General features: G+C 34.2%; 1 protein-coding gene across 7 annotated transcripts; it reads left to right on the plus strand.

Moving 5' to 3' along the window:
• The first annotated feature begins 4,095 nt into the window (after nt 1–4,095).
• On the plus strand, nt 4,096–7,707 carry LOC112773307 (uncharacterized). Of its 7 annotated transcripts, none has more exons than XM_072225811.1 (7): nt 4,096–5,007; nt 5,097–5,200; nt 5,302–5,371; nt 5,446–5,673; nt 5,824–5,966; nt 6,188–6,277; nt 7,332–7,707. In XM_072225811.1, the coding sequence occupies exons 5-7, from the start codon at nt 5,862–5,864 to the stop codon at nt 7,593–7,595; spliced, it is 459 nt and encodes a 152-aa protein (XP_072081912.1). In that variant the 5' UTR covers nt 4,096–5,007; nt 5,097–5,200; nt 5,302–5,371; nt 5,446–5,673; nt 5,824–5,861; the 3' UTR covers nt 7,596–7,707. The 7 variants fall into 7 exon arrangements, 6 of the variants coding, with proteins under 6 accessions (XP_072081912.1, XP_072081911.1, XP_072081909.1 ...); XM_072225810.1 differs by having other exon boundaries at nt 4,102–5,007; nt 5,446–5,535; XM_072225808.1 differs by having other exon boundaries at nt 4,588–5,200; nt 5,446–5,535.
• Nucleotides 7,708–11,849: the final 4,142 nt, after the last annotated feature.

Here is an 11,849-nt window from a genome sequence, read left to right on the forward strand (position 1 = left end):
AAATTCTCTTCCATGATCACTTCTCAAATGGGCAATTTTCAAATCCTTTTCATTTTGAATTTTCTTACAAAGGGTGGAAAAAGCATGAAAGGCATCATTCTTATGAGCAAGGAAAAGTACCCAACCAAATCTAGAGTAATCATCTACCACCACAAGACCATAATGTTTACCTCCTAAGCTTTGAGTTCTAGTAGGACCAAAAAGATCAATATGTAACATTTCCAATGGCCTTTTGGTTGAGATTCCATCTTTTGATTTAAAAGAGGATTTTACTTGTTTGCCCAATTGACAAGCGTCACAAGTAAGATCTTTATCAAACTTGATGTTTGGAATTCCTCTAACCAAATTTCTTTTGACTAGCTTAGAAATTTGATACATGCTAGCATGTCCCAACTTTCTATGCCAAAGCCATTTTTCAGATTCAAAAGATGTAAAGCATGTTACATTTTGTTCCTTTAAATCCTCAAGAGTTAATCTATACACATTGTTGCATCTTTTAGCTTCAAGAAGAACATTCACAGTTTTCTCACAAACAACTAAACAAACAAACTTCTTAAAAATCACTTCAAAACCCAAATCACATAGTTGACTAACACTAAGTAAATTATGTTTCAAGCCATGTACAAGGAGAACATCATTTATACAAGATGAGAAATTTTTACCCACTTTTCCAACAGCCACAATTTTTCCTTTTGCATCATCACCGAAAGTGACAAGCCCTCCATCATATTCATCAAGCTTTATGAAGAAGGTTGTCTTTCCGGTCATATGCCTAGAGCATCCGCTGTCCATATACCACATGTTTTCCTTCCTTTTGGATGCTAGGCATACCTGATCTATGTGGTCTGCCATGAGACATGTTTGTGACTTGGTCTCGGTTTCTTTATCATCATCATCAGAGTCATTCTCCAAGTCTTCCCATGTGGCCATCAGTCCTTTCTTCTTTCCTCTTTTCGGCTTTTCCTCCTTCTTCAGCTTGGGACAGTCAGATTTGAAATGCCCCGTTTCCTTGCCATTGTAGCAGATTACTTTGCTAAGGTCTTTCTTCACTCTCCTTGAGCTGCTGCCTTTGCCTTTGAGCTTAGCCATTTTCCTGAATTTTTTTGCAAACAACACAAACTCATTTTCAGAAGAGTTATCACTGGATTCATCATCCAGAGGGTTAGTCACAGAAGAAAAAGTAATTCCTTTCTTTTTTGTATCTTTTTTCAAATAGGTATTTTCAAAAGCAAGAAGATTTCCTCTCAAATCATCAAGTGTCATGGAATCTAAGCTACTGCTTTCAGAAATAATTAAAGCCTTTGTTTCCCACTCTTTTGTGAGACATCTCAACACTCTTCTCACTAGCACAGATTCAGAATGTGTAATTCCCAGAGCATCTAAGCCAACAATGATGGAATTGAACCGTTCGAACAGTTCATCAATGGACTCTCCTTCCTTCATTGCAAACGTTTCATACTCTCTGTTTAGCATATCTGCCCGAGTCTTCTTGACAATGGTGGTTCCTTCATGGGTGATTTGCAATTTGTCCCAGATTTCCTTTGCCGTTGTGCATCTTGATACCCGTCGGTACTCCTCGAAGCTTATAGCACAGTTGAGCAGATTTATTGCTTTGGCATTTAGCTCTACCTTCTTCCTATCTTCTTCTGTCCATCTTGCTTCAGGTTTGAGAGAAACAACTCCTTCGGCACTTGTAACAGTTGGATATTGTGGTCCTTCCAAGATGATTTTCCATAGTCTGTAATCCACTGCTTGTACAAATATCTTCATCCTCTCCTTCCAATAGGTGTGATTCTTCCCATTGAAAAGAGGGGGTCTATTGCTTGATTGACCTTCAGTTAGATTATATGACACCACATTTGCGCCACTGTTTTCGGCCATGAGGATCTTTACTCCAAGCTGCAAAGCTTGATCTCTTTGAGACCAAGCTCTGATACCAATTGATGGTTTCAGTGGCTAAGAGAAGGGGGGTTGAATCTTAGCCCCTTTTTCGTTGCTAACACTTGCTGAACTCAGAGGAGACTTTTCTGTTTTAACTCGTCTCTGGACACGAGACTTTTTGTTTTGTCTCGTCACTTGCCACGAGACTTTTTGTTTTGGCTCGTCACTTGGCACGAGACATTTTAGTTTTTGCTCCTGTGCAGTAGAAAACAGAAATAGAGTAGAAGAGAAGAAAGATTACACCCAGATATATCCTGGTTCAGCTGCTAAGTGCAGTGCAGCCTACATCCAGTCTCCATCACAAACATGATGGAATTTCACTATAATCAACTTGATTACAAACTGTAAAGTGCTAACCCAACTTACAAGGGGATTCCCACAGAATCATGAAACACAACATAGATGAACAAAGGAACTCTAAGACATCTATGGCTTTTTCTTTTAATTTTTCCACTCTCTGCCTTTTTTCGCTCTATGGCTTTTTCATACAAACCTCACTGTTTGCCTTTTTTCCATGAGACTCAAGACATGACAAAATTAAATAGAAAAATACAAAACAGAATACATTGAAGGAGAAGAAAATCTGTAAGCTTAGGTAGCTCTGAGAATCCTGTGCCTTGCACTCTCACTGCTTACTTCTAACTCCTTGCTCCAACTAGTGGCTGTTCCCCCTTTTTATAGAAGAGAGAAGCCTCCACACTTGAAGCCAAAAACCCAAGCCAACTTCTTCTTCCTTCAAGAAACAAAACCGGTTCGGCCACATAGAGAGAGAAGAGATAATCATGCAAAACCCAACATGCAATTACCTCTGGACCTTTCTTGATCATCACCCTTCATCAATCCGAGCTCTCCATCCTTGTCTTGCTCTCCAAGATGGATTTCTGGCCCTTGATGCTTCATGATGATAATGACTTCATCTGCTTCAATCTCTACCTCAACCATCACTTCGCCACTCTAGCTACTCCCTGTGGTGGTTAAACAGAATCAAAGACAAGCCATGCTTCAAGAATCTCCTCCATACTGGCCGAATCTTCAACGTCCATTTTTGAGCATGAAAGGCTCAAGATACCTCACCAAATCTAACCAAATATGGTGAATATCTCAGCCACAACTCATTTTTATTTTAGTATGTTTTCTTGCCATCATCAGCTTGATGGTCTTGATGCATGCAACTTCTTCCTTTTCTTGGTTGATGAGCATAGCGTCCATAGGTTCCTGGACAAGGACCGAAGGAAGAAGAAGAAAGAGATGAGAGAGAATGTGAAGTTAAAGTAAAAGCAATTAAATGAAAATGAAACATATTGATAGATTGCTTTTACTTCCCTTGCTTTGAGTAGCGTATAGCATTAATCATAATGATTCCCATCAAATCAAAGTCAAGTTCTCTCTCATGTTTCCAATGCTAACATATTAGGATTTGAAATCCATTCTTAACAAGAGATGGAATCCGTTGGAAAGCATGAAGCCATTTAGCTTTCATTTAAACTTGGTTTCGGACCAAGCTTGGAAACTTTCATCAAAATAATGTTGGGCTTGGTAGCATTAAGATTTAATCTGGCCCAAATGATAACATTTACTTTCCTGATGAATATTGGATTCGGATCATGCATGGAAACATTCATCAAAATTCAAATTGGGCTTGGTAGCAATAAAGCTTAATCTGACCCAATAAAATTTTGATTCCTTCAAACTAATTGGGCTTTTGAGTTCTGGCCCAATTAATTACAACAATTCAGCCACATAATGTAGAGAACATATAGCAAGGTCTGATTGTGTATTTTGATTTGGGCCTGCTGCAGTTTTTATTTTTCGGCCCAAATTAAAACCTGCAACAAAATTATTAATCTAGTAAGTATGAATTAAGATCAAATTAATAATTTTGTAATTAAATATTTTAATAATGTTTGTTTATCATCAAAATTAAATAAGAGTTTTCCAAACTCATCAGATCTGTCAATTTAAAATTAGGCAAATAAAGTATTATTCTTTATGAGTGTTTTTGTTTGCTGAAGTAGGGGATCTTATGTTATGTTTGCAAAGTATTATTAGGTTTTTGTGAATAAAGGCAAATAAAGGCAAATAAACTTTTTGTTTTTGTAAAGTATTATTCCTTATGAGTGTTTTATAAATTTGTGAATCATGTGTATGCGTGACATTGCAGATTGTATTGAAAACCTTGGAAGATCTACAAAAGATTATATGATCCAATGAAAACCACGTGAATGGAAAGATTTACAATCATGAAGAGCTTAGAAAATAGCTTCCTAATCATACCTTCAGAACCGAATGCGACTGTGATGTTATTGCACACCTGGTTAATCATCTTTATTTATTATTGTTAAATAATCAATGATTAAACTAGACTTTCTTGTTCTTATCGACTTGTTTGTTTTTTCTCTAGTATGAGGAGCATGGAGAGGGTTTTATGGACATGCTTGATGGAATATTTTCTTGTTAAAATATTCTCAAGATATAGTTGTTACAACCGTATTTTTATATAATATGCTATTAACCTTTATGTATTCTTCTTCGTATATATTTTTTTGTAATCTTAATATAAAAGAAAAGAATATTCTAACCTTAATTACTATCTATACCATTGGATGGATTCCAAAATAAAGGTATAATTTAAAGATATTCTTGTTTGCATTATTTTGTAAGCTAAAATCTCTTGTATAATGTATGATTCATGGAACTAGCAAGAGACTAAAGAGTCCATTGAAAAATGTCATCTTGATCAGTTAGAAGAATTGCAAAAAATTTGTGGATCAAATAAAAAGACTGCCATGGAAAATAATCATAGTAGTTGCAGGGCTCAAGGAGCAGCCTTACAAAATCGAAATGCAGGGCTCAAGGAGTAGTATGAACCTTTTCTCTCTAGTATGAGAAGCTAACAAGCATAAGACAAGCCACAGCTTTCGCTCCGTGTAAGGAGATTTGTCCCTTCATTCCTTCCTTTCTGTTGCAGGGAAGTGTTAGGCAACAGTTAGCTCTCTCTAATGATAAGGTTCGCTAGTTGGAAGTCGAGTAAGCAAGGCAAAACTGACCGCTGCAGATGGAACAAAGGCAATCAATCTAACATTTTGTTTTATTTTTTTAATTGATTCAAGCTGATTTGTTGTATTATTTTTTATAAACGCTAATCTGTGGAGCAGAAAGTAGAAGAACTTGAACAAAGGCCATGTTCTTCTCTTTAACATGCAGTGGATGATGTTAATGGCAGAAGGTTGATCTTCTATGATTTTGGAATCATGGGAAGGTATATTAGTGTCTTTTCTGTTGATTTAAAATGTAATGTGGTTTTACAAGTCAAACATTTTAAGCTTGGTGAGATGATTGGCTTTGTAATTATGTTTACAGTATCAGTCCAAATATCCGAGAAGGATGACTGGAAGCTTTCTACGAGGTTTATGAGAAGGATCCAGACAAGGTAAAGTAACATTTCTGTGGTGGTCTCCCATAACATTTTTCAAGTTACTTACTGAGTGATTGTGCATTATGTAGGTCCTTCAAACAATGATTCAAATGGGTGTCCTTTTTCCCAACTGGAGATATGACTGCTGTGAGAAGAACAACACAGTTCTTCCTCAATAGGTAGTTTATTGGATATATTTAGTAGCAATACATCAAAAGTAGAAGTGTCCTGACTTGGCAAAAGTAGAAATGATGCAACCTTGGATCCCACTTTTCTTTTTTCCACCAAAAGAAAAGGAAGTATACTTGTGTTTAGCTGTATGTTTTTGACTACTTAAGTTTTTTAGCTTTGTATCTTTTTTTTCTACATATGATATTTAATGGTAGAATAACTAGTTTGTAGTGATGAACTTGTTTGCAATCTATTGCAAATTTGACCTTGCATTCTTCAATTTTAATTTTCTACAGTTTTGAAGAGCGTCTAGCTACACAAAGGAGAGAGAGAGATGGCAACAGCTGAACTTGGATTCAAAAAGCCGTTAAGCAAGGAAGAAAAAGTAATGAAGAAGAAAGAGCGTCTGACTGCCATCGGTAAATCATCTGGATGTGAGGTATGTGAAATAGCACACTGGATTTGCAAATATGCATATAGTTCTTATATTCAAATGGAGCATGCAAAAATTGCACAATGGTAATTGTACAAATGTCTGTTGTTTTATTTTTATTTCTCGTTTTATTTTTTTGGATACTTTGTAAACTATGATGATTTCTTGTTTTGTTTTGAGGCCTTAATCAAAGTATATTTGAATTGTGCAGTTTTTTTGTCATACAGATTTGCGGAATGATCGTCCCTCTACAACACAATTTAAGGATAAACTTTCATGGTTTCTTAGTTCTCTGCCTTCTGCTGATTGTGCAAAAGGTAGATCTGAAAGATTTGGGTCAAATTCATTCTTTTAAGTCCTTTTTATCTTGTTAATTTCAATTTAGCGATGGGTTGGGTTAACCTGGAAGCCCAACTAGTTTAAGTTCCTGTGTGAATACCAGCTGGGCTTAATTTTGACAGAAACCTTCGAAAGAGTTAACTTTTTTTTCTAGTTAATTGCTGGTTTTCATGCTGGAACTTCTTCTGGGCTAGAACTTCTCCTTTTGGTAATTATGACAAAAGATTCTCATTAAGATAGTAATCAACTTAAATGCTTCAAATGGATATGTAAAAATAATATATATATATATATATATAATTTTATATTTCTCTCAGAACAAGCTGAGAAATGGCACTAGATAATATGGTTGAAACAGGTATGAAATTTTTAAGTGTTCACAATAACTAATTAACTAACCTTCCCATTCGTAATAATATACATAGTATCAAAATTTTCATTCATGCATGTGAATATATTGAAACTTTACAGGACATAACTATTGTGACACGGAAACAGTTGCAATTGGCTGGAAATAAAGAGTTGAGTCACGTGTCCTACTTATATATATGTTTATATAGTTATGCTTAATTAGTATTGGTAATTTAATTTGACTTTCATTGAATGAGGGTTTATGAGACCTCTTAACTATCAAATAGCAAGAGCACATGTTCTTTGTGATGTCATTGTAATTTCTAGTAATGAGAAGAACCACGTCAATGAGTTATAGTTCAAATGGCATAGTCTTTCCATACTCAATTAAGAGGTTGTAGGTTCGAGTCTCCTATCTTTGTTAAAAAAAAAAAAAAAACCGCATTTTCCTAATTTCTTATTAACTTCACTTTGATGTATATATGTAACCATTTAACTAACAGCAAAATTGAGCAGTGTTTTCTCTGAATTTGTGTCTCTTTCTCTCTGTTTCAAATTTCAATTACTTAGCTTCCTTTGAATTGTAGTTAAAATTTTATGATCCTTAGTTAATTGCTTCATGTGCTTGACCTTCAGCCTCTGCTATTTCTTTAACTACAATAGTAGATAATTCTATTTCAGCATGTTCTCTCTCAGTCTGACGCTGCGGTGGCTGCGGGCTCGCGATTTGGGGAGTTAGGGTTCCTCTTTCAATATCAAAATTTCAAGTCAGTTTCAAAGAGGAGAAGCGAGGAGTGTAGGAGTGGGACTGAGTTACGGGTTACGGGCTTAAGCAGTTGGGCATTCTTTTTTTTTTTAGGTCAAAACGGCACCGTTTGGAGGAGTTATTCACAAACCAGAAACCCTTTAAAAAAATCGGTCAGTTGTAACGGTTCGGTTCATTGAGTAATTACAGATTTGACCGATTTTGTAATCAGTTTTTTGTCAGACGGTTTACTCATAACATTTTTTAAGCCAATTTTAAATTTTATAAAATTATTTATAATAATTACAAAAAGTGTTTATAATAAAAAATTTTAAAATTTTATAAAAATATAATATTTAAAAATGTTAGTAAAATCTTAGTTGTACTCTGTTTTAATAAATAATTATAATGATATTAGTATTTTATATAACAATCCATACAAAAAATTAAAATTTCACACAACATTTTTTCGTTCATTTTTAATAGCTCTAAATACAAAAAAAATATTGTACGGAATTTAAATTATTTTTTTATTAATTTTTATATACAATACCTATATCATTATAATTATTCAGAAGTTGCATGTAATTCGAACCTTATGAATTCAATTTACTACGTATTTGTCTAAATCGAATTTATTCAATTTAATCTATATAGATATGCAAATTCGATTTATTTAAATTAATTTATTTTTACATGTGGTATGATTTGATTGAAAGAGCAATAATTTATGCTGTTTCGTAGATTCTTCTATAATTTTATCTAGCATCAATAAAATTCCACTATCACTGATTTAAAAAAAATTAAAATCTAAAACGATGGTTAAAATAAATAAAGAGATAGATTTAATTCTTCTATAATTGTATGCATTTTTTTTTTAAGATTTGCTTTTATCACAATCCACAAGTTTTATGTATTATAAATTAATGTTAATTCATATGTAGTATATAAATAATTTAATTAGAATAAATAATAATTTATTTATTTTATTTAGAATTTATAAATGAAAAGACTAATTCACTAATATAACAAATTATAATTAATATAGTATAATTAATTAAGTAATATAATTATAAAAAATATATTAATTATATTAATATTTAAATATCTAATCAAATCAATCAGTTGATATAATTAAGTCAGTGCAATAAACTGTATTGAATGAGTTAAAACAATTAAATCGAGAAACACTCTTCGAAGCATGCCACGTCAGCTTCATCATTAAGTGCAGACATTCGATTTTTATATAATAGAATAGATAGATAAGGAAAAGATATTATTTTTTTGATTTTTTTGAATTAATGAAGAAAGAGAAAAATAACAAATGACTCAAGACATAAAAATTTAAGATTGAGACAAATGGAACATACAATAACACTTTGAATGTTAAGATGTACACCAAGCACACTTTGAAGATCAAGATGAACATCAAGAGCATATTTTTTAAAATTTTTAAGAAAAGAAAGACATGCAAGACACCAAACTTAAAAATTTTTTACTTTTAAACACAATGAATTCGAAAATGCATATGAAAAACAAGAAAAGATACAAAACAAGAAAATTTAGAGATCAAACAAGGAGAATCATCAAGAACAACTTGAAGATCAAGAAAGAACATAAACATGAAATTCGAAAATTTAAGAAAAATTAAAAACATGCAATTGACACCAAACTTAAAATTTGACACAAGACTCAAACAAGAAACACAAAAATTTTTTTTTCGAAATTATTTTGGAGAAAGAAAATAAAAATTCAAAATTTTAAAAAAGAATTCCAGGATTCATGCAATGTTAGTCTAAAGCTTCGTTCCAAAAGAATTAGACATGACAAATGGCCAGCCAAGCTTTAGTAAAACACTGTAAATAACAATATCAGATTTAAGAATCCAAAGGCTCATGCAATGTTATTCTAAAGTTTCGATCCAAAGGAATTAGACATGGCCAAATGGCCAGCCAAGCTTTAGCATAACAAATACAGACATGTCCCTTCTCCAATGGAAAGTGGAAATCTCGATCCAAAAGATTAGACATGGCTTAATAGCCAGCCAGGCTTCACCATATCTCACGAAGATCTAGAATTCATTCTTAAAAATTTTTATGAATTTTCCGAAAACTAATTTTTTTTCGAAAACAAAAATAAAAAGCTTAAACATAAAATAAAATTACCCAATCTAAGCAACAACATAAACCGTCAGTTGTTCAAACTCGAACAATCCCGACAACGGCACCAAAAACTTGGTGCACGGAATTGTAATCTCACTTTTCACAACTCCGGTACAACTAACTAGCAAGTGCACTGGGTCGTCCAAGTAATACCTTACATGAGTAAGGGTCGATCCCACGGAGATTGTCGGCTTGAAGCAAGTTATGGTCATCCTGTAAATCTTAGTCAGCGGATTCAAATGGTTATGGTATTGATAATTAAAAGATAAATAAAACATAAAATAAAATAAAGATACTTATGTAATTCATTGGTGGGAATTTCAGATAAGCATTTGGAGATGCTTTATTGCCTCTGAACCTTTGCGTTCTTATTGTCTTCATCCAATCATGCATGCTCTCTTCCATGGCAAGCTGTATGATCCTCTCGGATGAAAATTACCAGGTATGATTTCTGCACGGCTAATCAACTGTCAGATTTCTTGTCTCGGATGAAAAATACCAAGTACAGCTACCGCACGGGTAATCATCTATCGGTTCTCACTAGCGTCGGAATAGGATCTCTCTATCCTTTTGCACACTGTCACTGTGCCAACATTCGCGAGTTTGAAGCTCGTCACAGTCATCCCTTCCCAGATCCTACTCGGAATACGATAGACAAGGTTTAGACTTTCCTGATCTCAGGAATGCTGCCAATTGGTTCTAGCTTATACCATGAAGGTTCTAATCTCACGGACTCGGTCTGTGGATTAGAGACCCAAGAGAATATACTCCGGCTGTCGTCCAATGACTACGTTGAACATCATGTAGACCGCTTGTGATTGTCAGGCATGCAGATCTTGGCTAAGCGAGTAACGAAGATAGTGGGTGATTGTCAACAGGTCACCCCTTCATTTTGACTTAACTGAATTAAGTATGAGAGCATATCTTGGAGAAGAAGTAAGCGTGAATTGAAAGAGAAACAATAGTACTTGCATTAATTCATGAAGAATAGCAGAGCTCTGCACCTTAATCTATGAGGTGTAGAAACTCCACCGTAGAAAATACATAAGAAAAAAGAGGTCTAGGCATGGCCGTGAGGCCAGCCTCCAAGTCCAAAGATTGATTGATCCTTTACAATAGTCAAAAGTGCTATTTATAATAAACTAGTTACCAGGGATTATAGAAAATAAGTAGCTAAGTGCAGATAGTGCAGAAAATCCACTTCCGGAGCCCACTTGGTGTGTGCTTGGGCTGAGCATTGAGCTTTACACGTGCATAGGCCATTTCTAGAGTTAAACGCCAGCTTAGATGCCATTTGGGCGTTTACTCCAGTTCTGGCGTTTTACGCTAGAAAAGGGTCTCTGGCTGTCGTTTGAACGCCAGTTGGGCATCAAATCTCGGGTAAAGTATGGATTATTATATATTGCTGGAAAGCCAAGATGTTTACTTTCCAATGCAATTGAGAGCGCGCCATTGGGCTTCTGTAGCTCCAGAAAATCTACTTCGAGTGCAGGAGGGTCAGATCCAACAGCACTGCAGTCCTTTCTCAGCCTCTGATCAGATTTTTGCTCAGGTCCCTCAATTTCAGCCAGAAAATATCTGAAATTATAGAAAATACACAACTCATAGTAAAGTCCAGAAATGTGATTTTTGCATAAAAGCTAATAAAAATATAATAAAAAGTAACTAAACATACTAAAACTATATAAAATAATGTCAAAAGTGTATAAATTATCCGCTCATCAGTTATTGCTAGGGATGGGAAAGGGGTGAAGGTTTTTGAATGTTCAGTGGCCTGTGGTGGTAGCTAGTTCTACTGTTGTTGCAGTTGCTGCTGTGATCTGATTCTACTTTTGGTTGATCCATGAAAATAATGACAGTGATGGTTTCTTATATGGCTTATGTTTATCAAGCCTGTGAATTTTGATTTCTTGTTGAAAAGTTGGAATACTTGTTGGTTGTTAGCACTTTCTTCTGAGGAATTTAAATAGAATTTTGTGTGTTGAGCTTGGTCACTGCTTGACCTTGATGATAATTTAATTTGATAACCCTATACTGATTCACTGTTAAAAAATTTTTTGATCCTAAATTTTGTGCTCTGGTTTTTTTTTTTCCTGTCGTAAATCATTCTGATGAGGGTGAGGGTGAGGGGGTATTTTTTTTAATTTTTGTTTAAGGTAAAATTGTTCCAAAAAATATTATTTATGGACAAAAGGATGATTTTATAACGTTTTGTACATGAAGATGATTTTAATAATAAAAAAAGATTGGAGACGAATTTGATTTTTATTCCAGACCTTAGGGATCACAAAA

The sequence above is a fragment of the Arachis hypogaea genome, chromosome 18, assembly GCF_003086295.3.
Source record: "Arachis hypogaea cultivar Tifrunner chromosome 18, arahy.Tifrunner.gnm2.J5K5, whole genome shotgun sequence".
Lineage (NCBI taxonomy): Eukaryota > Viridiplantae > Streptophyta > Magnoliopsida > Fabales > Fabaceae > Arachis > Arachis hypogaea.

What these genes read in the sequence shown, in the direction of transcription:
- LOC112773307 (XM_072225811.1), top strand. Translation starts at nt 5,862, where the DNA reads ATGGCAACAGCTGAACTTGGATTCAAAAAGCCGTTAAGCAAGGAAGAA. An exon ending in GTAAATCATCTGGATGTGAG is followed by an intron (nt 5,967 to 6,187) that starts GTATGTGAAATA and finishes TTTGTCATACAG; the next exon opens with ATTTGCGGAATGATCGTCCC. An exon ending in TTCTGCTGATTGTGCAAAAG is followed by an intron (nt 6,278 to 7,331) that starts GTAGATCTGAAA and finishes ATTCTATTTCAG; the next exon opens with CATGTTCTCTCTCAGTCTGA.